At 39.9% G+C, this 12,730-nt stretch overlaps 1 protein-coding gene across 1 annotated transcript in view; it reads left to right on the top strand.

Moving 5' to 3' along the window:
- Positions 1 to 12,730, top strand: part of LOC126252119 (WD repeat-containing protein 11-like) — a 226,656-nt gene that overhangs the window by 140,968 nt on the left and 72,958 nt on the right. Inside the window, exons 12-16 of the mRNA XM_049952988.1 lie at positions 816 to 1,001; positions 1,085 to 1,193; positions 1,477 to 1,576; positions 1,694 to 1,824; positions 7,585 to 7,806. Of these exons, the coding sequence (XP_049808945.1) occupies positions 816 to 1,001; positions 1,085 to 1,193; positions 1,477 to 1,576; positions 1,694 to 1,824; positions 7,585 to 7,806 (748 nt within the window). The remainder of the gene's footprint in view (positions 1 to 815; positions 1,002 to 1,084; positions 1,194 to 1,476; positions 1,577 to 1,693; positions 1,825 to 7,584; positions 7,807 to 12,730) is intronic.

Below are 12,730 nucleotides of genomic sequence, written 5' to 3'. Positions count from 1 at the left end.
CATTCTCCCAATTAAATTTCATATGGTCCTATCCCATATCCCACACCACTTTCCTTGACATTGACCTCATCCTCACTGAGGTTCAGCTACACACTTCTATTTTCATTAAACCTACTAACAAATAACTGTACTTACATTTTGGTTGTTTCCATCCTTTCCATGTCAAATATTCCCTCCCGTACAGCCTTCATATTCAAGGTAAACGCAATGTTTTGTTGGTGATCTCTGTCTTGGGTATTATCCTATCTTCCACAGTCTTTATACTCTCAGATTTTCAAATCTCATTGGGTGCAGTCCTCGACTATCAGTCTTTTCGTCTCATCCTGTCTGGTAAGTCTCCCATGACTCAGGGTTCTGGGTGACTTCCCAAGCACTCCCCATGTCCTTCACCTCATCAGTCCTATTCCTTCACCCTTCTTTCTTCCCCTTCAACCTTCCTGCCAGAAGATGGGCACACTGTCTCCGAATGCTTGCAGATTTCAATATATTTATATGTATGTTCACCTGCTGCTGCTTGGTGAGTAGATTTTTTTATTTATGCAATTACAGAAAATATTATTTGTTGCACTAAAATGGACAATAGAACATTGTTTCTTCTCAGAGAGTTTAATAAAACATCTGTATTAGAGGTATACTTTCAAATAGAGGTAATAAATGTTTTCTTGATCAATGGTCCAAGTATATTTTGAATATCTGTCATTATGTAATTTACACATGTATGTGCATTGTTCCTTTATGTCTTTAGCTTAAACCTGCAAAACCTAATTTTTACTGTAGCTCATATTCCATTATTTATGTATTTATTTATTTTTCAGGGGTATAGAATGGACAAACTTAACAAGCTTTTTGACGTACGCATATACCACTCCAAGTGGGTCATCCAATACTGTACGCAATGAGCTTCTCCTTACAGACACACTGACAGGAAACTCCATTTCACTTAGGAATGATAAAGGAAGTACAGAAACACCAATAGACATTGTTAAAGTATCTCCACTAAAGTAAGTTTGCATTAATACAATACTACTATTTTATCATTTGCCATTTTATGTTTACACTATGTTTTATGTCTGGGTTTAATCAGGCAGTACTTCATCGTGATTCTGAAAGATGGTCCATTTGAACTGTGGGACTTAAGAAATCTATGCATGCTTCGCACAATGCCAAAGAAATTTCCAACTGTAACTGCTTTGGTGAGTATAGTTGGTTTTGTCATGCAGTATTACACAAGGACTTCTGCTGAGCAATTCCTTTTTCTGTGTAGCTGTTTCTTTTTAAGTTTATATTTTCTGCAAATTACATTTTGATGCTTGTCTAATTAGTGGTGTTGTGGCGTTGTCCATCATAAATTTCCTGTTGATGCAAGTAGATTAACATTTTAAATAAAGGCACATAAAAGTTGACATACTTACTTCCCATAGTGAGCTACAATCGCTGAGCAGCTATTACTAAATAAGTGTATGACTTGTTTTTCAGGAGTGGTCACCTGTTCACAACCTGAAGTCATTAAAAAAGAAATTAGCACATATAGAAGAAAAAGAGCAAACTGAACCTACAAATTTAGCAAGTGGTCCAGGTAATAAATTACAGCATATATTTTGTTGCACCTGATAGTCATTTATGTGAATCACCATTTCAGAAAAGAAATATTTCCAAAAAGAACAGATCACAACCTGGTTATAACATTTTATAGATCGTGGCGAAACTTCTGACAAACAACTGGTAGCAAGAGAACATTTTGTCTTCAGTGATTCTGACAGCCAGCTGTACCATTTTTCTGTGGAAGGCAATGGTGTCAGAGATGGGATTAAAATACCTCCTGAGGTACTTGTACATGCTCTAAGCATTGATTATTTTAAATTGATTAACTGCTGCTAATTTGTCACTGCAACAAGAGAACTGTTACTGTAATGGCTGCTGTATTTTATCTTAGTATGTATGCTGTTTTTCAGGATTATGTAGAGTAAGCAGCAGAGAAATTACCTACTTAATTGTTCACATAGTAAAATTTTCACTGGTAAGGAAGTAAAGTGCTGGTTAGTTGAAATACATGGGATGCTTATTCTGATCTGATTGATATTACTTGTGGCAATTTTCAACTATTGTAAAGGAAATGCCTGGCTGTTGTCCTTCCCTTCTGCTCCCTTATTAGTGGCATAAGCTTACATTTCAACATGACAATGGTTGTGAGGGTTTCTATGGCTTGTCTTCATGTTTACCAAACTCCATTTTGGCCATCACGGTTGCTAGATGTGTCCCAAACTGAGGATGTTTGGAGCATTACAGGGAGGGTCCTCCAATGAGCATGGGATTTTGAAGCTCTAATGTGCCAGCTGCACGAAGCTTGGCACGATATCCCACTGGAGGACATCAATCAACTTTGTCTATCAGAGCATGCATGTGAACACAAACACTCGAGCAAATGCAACTCACACACACATGCCCACAGTCTGTGGCAGCTGAAGCCACACTATGAGCAGCAGCAGCAGCAGCAGCAGCAGCAGCAGCAGCAGTAGTAGTGCATGATAGGAGAGGCAACTGTGTGGGGGTAAGGAGGAGGCTGGGGCAGGGTAGGAGTGGTGGACAGTGAGTGCTGCTGGGGAGCATGCAGGGACAAAGTGGAGATAGGGTAGGGCAACTAGGTGCAGTCAGGAGCTTAGACGGAGAGCGGGGCAGAGGTGGTGGTGGGGAGGGGGTACTGGAAAAGGAGAGAAGTAAAAAGTGCGTAGGTGGAATAGAGGGCTGTAATGGGAACAGGGAAGGGACTGATGCGTGAGGACAATGACTAATGAAGGTGAAGACCGGGAAGGTTATGGGAACGTAGGGTATATTGCAGGGAGAGTTCTCACCTCCACAATTCAGAAATGCTGGTGTTGGTGGGAAGGATCCATTTGGCACAGGCTGTGAAGCAGTCTTTGAAATGAACTATGTCATGTTGGTTGGCATGCTCAGCAGCAGGGTGGTCCAGTTATTTCTTGGCCACAGTTTCTTGGTGGCCATTCATGTGGACAGACAGCTTGTTGCTTGTCATGCCTACATAGAATGCATCATGGTGGTTGCAGCTTAGTTTGTAGATCACATGGCTGGTTTCACATGTGGTCCTGCCTTTGATGGATAGTTGATGTTTGTGACTGAACTGGAGTAGATGGTGGTGGGAGGATGTATGGGACAGGTCTTGCATCTGGGTCTATTACAGGGATATGAGGTAAGGGGTTGGGAGCAGTGGTTGTGTAGGGACAGAAGAGTACATTGTGTAGGTTCGGCAGATGGTGGAATATCATTGTGGGAAGGGTTGAGAAGGAAAGTGGGCAGGACATTTCTCATTTCAGGACATGACAAGAGGTAGTTGAAACCCTGGCAGAGAATGTAATTCAGTTGCGACTTATGACCACTGCAGTTGAGTCCCATAGTGCTCAGAGCCATTTGTAATTCAGTTGCTCCAGTCCTGGATGGTACTAAGTTAAAAGGGGAAAACTCCTCTGTGGACGGACTGTGAGACTTTAAGAGGTGGTGGGTGACTTGAAAGATAAGGTGTGGGAGATTTGTTTTTGTACAAGGTCTGTAAAGGCCTCAGTGAGACCCTCAGTATATTTCGAGAGAGATCCCTTGTCACTGTAGATGCAACGACCACATGTGGCTAGACTATATGGAGGGACTTCTTGGTATGGAACGGGTGGCAGCTGTCGAAGTGGAGGTATTGCTGGTGATTAGTAGGTTTGATGTGGACAGAGGTAGCAATGTAGTCATCTTTGAGGTGGACGTAAACATCTAGAAAGGTGGCTCGTTGGGTTGAGTAGGAGCAGATGAAGCGAATGGGTGAGCAGCTGTTGAGGAATGTGGATAGGGTGTCCTCACCCTTGATCCAGATCGCAAAAATGTCATCAGTGAATTGAAACCAGGTGAGGAGTTTAGGATTCTGGGTGTTTAGGAAGGATTTCTCTAGTTGGCCCATGAGTAGGTTGGCGTAGGATGTGTAATAGGCTTAGACCTGTCCCATACATCCTCCCACCACCACCTACTCCAGTCCGGTCACAAACAGCTCCTATCCCATCAAAGACAAAGCTACATTTGAAACCAGTCACGTGATCTACAAGCTAAGCTGCAACCACCATGGTGCATTGTATGTGGTCATGATAACCAACAAGCTCTCTGTCTGCATGAATGGTCACCAACAAACTGTGTCCAAGAAACAATTGGAGCACCCTGTTGCTGAGCACGCTGCCTAACACAGTCTTTATTTCAATGACTGCTTCACAGCCTGTGCCATATGGATCCTTCCCACCAACACCAGCTTCTCTGAACTGCACAGGTGGGAACCCTCCCTGCAATGTATCCTGCGTTCCCATAACTCTCCTGGCCTCAACCTTCATTAGTCATTGTCCTCACCCATCAGCCCCTTCCGTGTTCCCATCCAGCACTACATAGCCTTCTATTCCACCCACGCACTTTCTACTTGTCGCCTTTTCTGCTATCCCCTCTCAGCCTCTCCCACACTCTCCATCTAAACTCCTGACTGCACCAAGCTGCCATACCCTCTCTCCACCTGGTTCCTGCACATTCCCCGGCAGCACTCATCATCCTCCACCCATACCCTGCTATACCTACCCCTCCTCACCCCAGACTGTTCCTTACCCCCACTCAGTTGCCTCTCCCATCATGATCTGCTGCTGCTGCTCATAGTGTGGCTTCAGCTGCCATAGACTGTGGTCATGGTGTGTGTGAGTTGCACTTGTGTGTGTGTGTGTCATCTATTTTTGACAAAGACGTTGTTGGTTGAAAGCTTATTTTGTGACAGTCTTTTTGTTGTGCCTGTTTGCAACTCAGCATCTCCGCTATATTGTGAGTAGCAACTATCCTTTTGATAATATTGTTACATTCCATCCTGGATCTTCCATTGTTTGATAATTAGGGTTTTGCTTCTTTAACCTTAAAAGATTTTACGTGCTTATCATCCAATATTTCACACACTAACTCGTTTGTAAAGTAATCAGATATGTGAAGGTGTTTTACAGATGGCAGTTCATTTCTGTAAAGAATTGGAGGTGGATGGGTACTGATCAATTCTAAAGGATCACACAAATGTTTTTACAATAGTTCAGTAGCCTTTAGTGAAGAGCCACTGCAGCATATTTTCCTCAGTAACACTTAAAAGCTGTGCAGTCAAGACATCTGCTACTCTTTTTTGTTACACAAGAGGGGTGAAGGAAAAAGGACTGGAGAGGTTTGGGAAAAGGGATACAGATCAGAAAAGTCACCCAGAACTGCAGGTCAGGAGAGACTTGCCAGATGGGATGAGAAGGAAAGACAGACTTTTGGGGACGATTTGTGTGTGTGTGTGTGTGTGTGTGTGTGTGTGTGTGTGTGTGTGTGTGTGTGTGTTTTTCTCCTGCCACCACTTGCTAAGTAGATTTTCTTATTCATACCATCACATTATATCATCAAAAATTGATTATTGCCATTGTATTAGCCCATTTGGACTTATATTTGGGGAGACGAGAGTTTAAATCCTCAACTGGTCATCCAGATGTAAATTTTCCACAATTTTCCTAAGTTGCTTAAGGCAACTGCCAGAATGCTTCCTTTGAAAGGGCATGGTTAATTTCCTTCACCTATCCGAGCTTGTGCTCCATCTCTCAGACTTCGTCATTACAGGAAGTTAAACTCTAATCTTCCTTCCATACAGATACTGAGAATGTGTTACAACAATATTAATAGAAAGGTATTGACAACAGGAAAACAGTTCTGGCAGGTTAAAGAGGCATGCCACTACCAGTATACATACAGTTATGTAAGTTATTACGTTGTTTTGATATAGGTTTGAGAGGTTTTGAATGGTAAGTAATTTGCAGAGCAACTGTGTCATATCTACTGCTGTTTTGTTACACCTGCTTAATGTCCAAGAAATAATCCCCTCCTTAATATGGACATCAAAATACCAATGTCATCTTAACAAGTGTTTCATAATTTGAAGCAAACTATCTTCAAAACATGTCAATGCTTTGGAATATCATGATGTGTGTCCCCTGCTGGTTCCAAAACTTCATTGTGTTTTTATTTTGTGTGTGTGTGTGTGTGTGTGTTTTGTGATTAAATCAATAGTAGACTAAAATCAGGATCGTGTTCTGTCCTTGTGGCCTAACAAACTAGTCATGTCTGACTGGCATGTTCTGAGGGAGAGAGTATGACCATTTTGCTTTGAGATCAGAACAAAAGGTTGATCAGTTATTTTGCATCTGACTACAAAATTTACAGATTTGTAATGAAAATGTAATTTCTGTTTGATATTTCATGTCCGGAAAGCATGTGGATATTTCAGGAAACAAGTGTCTGGGGAAAAGAAATTGTGAAGTTTTATTGTGTCATGAGCATTGATCAGTAAGGAAGCATTCTTATTAACTAGATGTTGCTGTTCAGCAGCACAATTTGTGTTTTAATATAGTTTGTACAAAGAAACTCGTGTAGGTCTGCTATTGTGTGCAGTTGGGATATCCAGAGTTTAGATTTACTGCTACATAAACTAGTCTACCAGGCACTGATGCTCAGTTTGGAGATGCTATTGCGTTGCTTGCATGTACATAGCATTTTTCTGTGTTGAAGACATTGCTGCAATACAGATTCTAACTCAGCAGTATTTTGTCAAATTTAGTGATTGCTAAATTGACACCAGTGGCAGATACAGGAGAACATATTTGCAAGATGTAAACCCCTGCCAAGTATGGGCCTTTGTGGATAAACCTATCTGAGATGTCAGTTGTCAATGTTTCTTGCTAATCAAAAGACCCATTTCTTTTCTGAAGCTGTTTTGAAACTGATGCAGTTAGTTGGTATATTCCAGCCAAAATTTCTGTCTGTCTCTCTCTCTCTCTCTCTCTCTCTCTCTTTTTAAAACAATCCAGAGGTTCTCTAATGGGGATTAACTTAAGGAACTAGACTTGTAAGATGGGGTGTGACTGGAATCTTTCTCTATTCCAGTGTGGACACAATTATTTGTGAAATCCACATTGTAGAAGAGATTCCATAAACCAAGTTACTTTGGGTTATGAAGTAGGCTTGATGCTTCTGATGGAAAATGTGTGAGCATTGGAATGACAAATATTTCAGTCCCTGCAATAGTGTTAAAACTTTGCTTGATTGCCAGCTGAAATTCTGTTATGGTAATGTGTGTGCATGAGAAGCGGTCGTGCGTGACAAGATCAAATAGATGTGTTTACGTATGGTTCAAAGCTAACTCCATCTGTTTTTGTCTTTGTATGTCTTGGATGCAATTTACAGAAACTGAAGGCAGGTTTCTTGTCTTGTTGTGTTATATACTCTTTGCATTTCTAAAGTAATTGATTAATTATTCCATTTTTAAGAAAATGTTAGTCTTCTTTCTATTTTCATATTGAGCATCTAAATCTTGGCCTTTAATTATTCCTTGAGTGAGTTGCTAGAACAATGATATCTGCACCACTACAACGTTACATATCTTTTTGTTACATTTTGTTGTTATGCATAGGAATTTACATTAAGAGTAAAAATTGTTCTTAGTGTTAAATGTGAATTAAAGAGAGTTCATGCAATAATTGTTTAAAATAAATGCAGGCAGGTGTTGGAGCAGTAACTTGCATTGCATTCAAGAATGAACAAATAGTACAAGGGGACATGGAAGGTATGCTAAACATTTGGGATCTGAAAGCACGAACATCCAAAAATATTCATACAGGACGTGGTGGAATTAAGAAGATGCGATTTGCACCAGGAAAAGGGAATTTGAAGCTACTTATTCTATATGCTGATGGAGTGGACATTGTTGACTTAAAAAAGGTAATGAGGAATTTTATTCAACATATATGTGATAAATATAAAATCAAGAAAATAGATGAATTATGAGTAAAACATATTTTTTTTGTGATTTCAGTTTTATTTCATACTTTGTTTGATTAGATTTATTGCAGAAATACACTGATACAAACACTACACAAGCAAGGAAAATATAGCGTATCATCATTAACAGTGGCAACTGGTTATACGATAATAGAAACAGAAACATTCTAGTAAACATGGCTCTGCAAATGAACCATTTGCAAAGATAACAGCAAATGTTTGGGTACAACCACCACTGAACTCGGTGTGATATTTTGCCATACTTAGAACACTTGTTTCTAAAATTTAAACTATTTGAGTAAGTTCCCATCTAACTGGGATGCCAATACATTTTGCTAATGATGTAAGATGACATCTAACACTCAAAGTTAGTTAAGTCGATCAGGGCCTGTAAGTTGGCCTCCAAGATCACCTGGCCTTAATACTCTAGATTTTTCTGTTAGGTGTCATCTCAGAAGGAGTATCCGGGACTCCTGTTAATGTTTGAAGAACCGGAGCAGTGAACTGTACTGTGTACTGGTTTTTCAAGTTTTATGAGATGATCCAGGGGAGTTTGAAATAATTCGTAATTCAAAATAGTACAGACAAGTGGATTATTGCCTCCAAACGCACTGACAGGATGGGAACACATCATTAAACTGGTATGAGTGTACAGTACATTGTAACACTTAACTTACTGAAATAGTATGGTATTTATTGTTAAGGTAGGGCACAGGCAAAATACGAGCCCAATTATCTCGGGACTTAAATGAAAAGTTTATATTTGAAATGCATTTGTATGAACTGGGACAATGTTTCATACTGACATCAGTGGCAGCTTATAACCACTCATTCACAGTTATCTTTCAGACAGCTCGTTTGTGGACCCACGCTTAATAGAAAGTGTTTGCTTTTATTATTGTGTAATTTTTCACTACTAATTATGATACTCCCTGTATAAATCATAATTTGTGAACTAACAACAAAATCAAGAAAAGGATAGATTGCTACTCACAATATAGAGGAGACATTGAGTCACAGATAAGCACAACAAGAAGCTGCTGTATTTCTTAGCTTTTGTCCAAAAGACCTTCGTTTGAAATATAAAACATACACATTCACACAAGCACAAATTCAAAACACACACAACCACTGTTTCCTGCTGCTGTGGTTAGACCCATAGTGGCCAGAGACAGTGATCGTGTGCGCGCACGTGTGTGTGTGTGTGTGTGTGTGTGTGTGTGTGTGTGTGTGTCTTTTCCATTTTGGAAGAAGACTTTTGGCCTAAAGCTCAAATGTATAGCAGCTTTTCTTCATGCCTGTATGTGACTCATTGTCTCCTCTATAAGGTGACTAGCAATCTGTCCTTTTCATGACATTATTATTGTTTCATCCTGGACTCACCATTGTATAATTTGTGAACTGTAAGTTATTGTGGCAGTTAAATGAGATTATTGTTTGATTTGTTTTGTACAAATGAGGAGACAAATAATTTGTAGTGTAGGCTCTCTTCACCAATATACTACTTCCAGCTGCTCATTGTTACCAACATGTGCCACCCTGTCTTCTTAAAGGTGTGTTTACACCTGTGTAACTTTCTGTGTGCAGTGGGTGCACGTGCTCATTGCACAAAGAGGCAAGGTGGTGCATGCACTGAGACAAAGGCATGCACAGCTCTGGTTTGTGCACATGGGCCACCTTGTGCAGGCAGAAGAGTCTCCCCATCCCAGACTGAAAGACAAGTGCACCTGTCTGCAGTTCTCTCCATTTGCTGCTCCACTTTGAACTAGGGTAATTGCCCACAGTAGCAAGAATTGCGAGTGTTGGAGCTAACCTCATCACCGTCGGTATGGCATCTCTGTGTTTTGTATTTTCCTTAGTAATCATTGGTGTGATGTAGTAGAGAGAGACGAGAGAAAGGAAATGGGGCCCCATATTTTGGGTAGCAGTAGGTCCAGGTTTTATTTTGGAAAAGGTGTGATGAAAAACAAGCTACAATTCTCAGGACTATCTAGGTCTAAAACACAAGCTTAAAATAACTGATGATGTAGACACTATAAATGATGAGACCCTTACCCTGCTGTACTCAGCACATCAAATTTTCACAAAAGGTCATCACCTTATTTACATTTGAGAATATACTTCTGAAATAATTAGAAACCTTAGTAGCACATCCACCTCCATTCTGTAGCATAAATATGCATCCATAATATACTGTTTTATTTGCAAATGGAATCAGTAACCTGACATTTAATGTATGATATTTCTTCATTAGTAACCAGCCACTTCTTTTATGGTGCAGATCCATATACTGCAAAAACCTCTCCCCACTATGATCCACAAATTTCAACTGTCAATGCATCTTGCTTATCTGTAGAACTGAATTTATCAAAGCAACAGACTGTTCTGACATTTCACAAACTTCGTAATTCTCCAGTTCGCAAGCTCTTCGAGTTAAGCAAAAATATGCATTCGTAATGAAAAAGTTTACAAGTTACTTTTTTCCTCACTATAAAGTTTTCTCATATTTAGAATCATCATTATCATTACATGTTTTTCAAGATAAATAAAATATGTATAATTAGCCTTATAAGTAATGTTAGGTGATCCTCATCCTGCCTGTAGGGGGCATGTTTATGCTGCAGCCTCACTGGTGCACATCACCAGTATGCCTGGCTGACTCTGACAAAAGAAACCTGCTGCTCACCAGCCATTCTTACAGACATCTTTAACCTACAACTGAAGCTTGATCACCGGTGTAGTCTGAATGCTGCTGTCTGTGTGTGAATGGAATAACTCGTGCACACTTGTTAAGAAAGAAGCATGCACTGCATGCTTGTCTCTACTTGCTTGTGGGGCAAGCACAGGCATGTGATGTCTAGGCACAAGGAGTACAGATGTGACTGCAGCTTAAAGAAGAGTTGTAGTGGTGATGGGTGTAGAGTATTCCTTACAGGGCAACTGAAACTGAAGTTGTTGTGTGAACACAGCATGTCATTCTCAATGGAGAGAAGTCTTCCGAAGTAAGAGTGATTTCAGGTGTGCCACAGGGGAGTGTCGTAGGACCGAAGCAGTTAATTCCATAAATTGTCTGGGAGTACGCATTAGGAGGGATTTAAAATGGAATGATAATATAAAGTTGATCGTCGGTAAAGCAGATGCCAGACTGATATCCATTGGATGAATCCTAAGGAAATGCAATCCGAAAACAAAGGAAGTAGGTTACAGTACATTTGTTCGCCCACAGCTTGAATATTGCTCAGCAGTGTGGGATCCATACCAGATAAGGTTGACAGGAGAGATAGAGAAGATCCAATGGAGAGCAGCGCACTTCGTTACAGGATCATTTAGTAATCGCGAAAGCGTTACGGAGATGATAGATAAACTCCAGTGGAAGACTCTGCAGGAGAGACGCCCAGTAGCTCGGTACGGGCTTTTGTTAAAGTTTCGAGAACATACCTTCACCGAAGAGTCCAGCAGTATATTGCTCCCTCCTATGTATATCTCGCGAAGAGACCATGAGGATAAAATCAGAGCAATTAGTGTCCACACAGAGACATACTGACAGTCTTTCTTTCCACGAACAATACGAGACTGGAATAGAAGGGAGAACCAATAGAGGTACTCAAAGTACCCTCCACCACACACTGTCAGGTGGCATGCAGAGTATGGATGTAGTTGTAGATGCTTTTAACAGTGTGAGTAATGAAAAGCTATGTCTTAGTACTGCTCATCAAATATTTAACAGTGAAAAAGTATGTCATCATTCTTTGATAAGGACAGTGCACAGCGCACTGCCTTATTTGCCCTTATTGCCTTTTCCAATATTGCAGTTCTTATTTCAATATAAAAATGGGTGCTAAGAGGAATCACACCTTGTGTTACATTAAACACACAAACACACACACACACACACACACACACACACACACACACACAAAATCACTTTTCTGCAGCACTACAAAGGTCCAGCATGTTGTGATGATGCGTTATGCAGAATTGCCATGTGTGTGAAAGTAATGTGCGGTATCAATATGCAGTCAGAAATAGACAGGCTGTGTTTCATTCTCTAGTGAATTCTTATGCACTGGCTATTATTGGAATTATATTAAAAGTATTAGAAAGAAGATGCGAGACTCCACAAAATTTGGAAACTCACAACTGACAAAAATCAGCAGGTGCAACATTCTTCCATTGTCTTTTAGTTTTTAAAAAGATTGTGGCACTTAAATGATAGCATTTACATCCCTCACCCCCACCAACCCTGTCAAAATAAAAATTTCACTTCTCTGTATTGAAGATGTCGCTGAGTGTGACAAGGAAACTTATTGTAATACCTTCTGTGCCAGAGTGTCTCAATGTCTCCATTGAAAGCCCAATAAACCAGTAAGTAGCAGACTTCAGAGCGGACTGAGTGTGCACAGATTCTTATATTGTGCAATAGTTGTCCAATGTATTGTATCATGCAGCATTTATAATGAGTTTACTAAGCAGTTAAGCCAGACGGGTCAACAGAATGTGTGCAGAGAACAACACATATGAAAATCAGTTCATAAAAGTGTTCATGAATGTGTTTATCCAACACATTTTTATTTATACTGAAACTTAATTTTTCACTGTTTTTCCAGGTTCTGCTCTTATTATTATTATTATTATTATTATTATTATTATTTCTCCTATCAGAAACACACACACACTGATGGAAGAAAATCATGGCACAAAAAAATAATTATAGTAGTGAAATTTTGGGACTACATTTGTGTAGGTAACATATTTAAGTGGTTAACATTCTGAGATCACAGTAACTGATTTGTAATAGTTCAGTATGTCAACTGTTGTGCCCACAGTTGCTCAAATTGCTGCTGCAGATGCAGTATAATGCACC

Source organism: Schistocerca nitens, chromosome 1, assembly GCF_023898315.1.
Source record: "Schistocerca nitens isolate TAMUIC-IGC-003100 chromosome 1, iqSchNite1.1, whole genome shotgun sequence".
Classification (NCBI taxonomy): domain Eukaryota; kingdom Metazoa; phylum Arthropoda; class Insecta; order Orthoptera; family Acrididae; genus Schistocerca; species Schistocerca nitens.
This window is presented reverse-complemented; position numbering and strand designations above follow the sequence as displayed.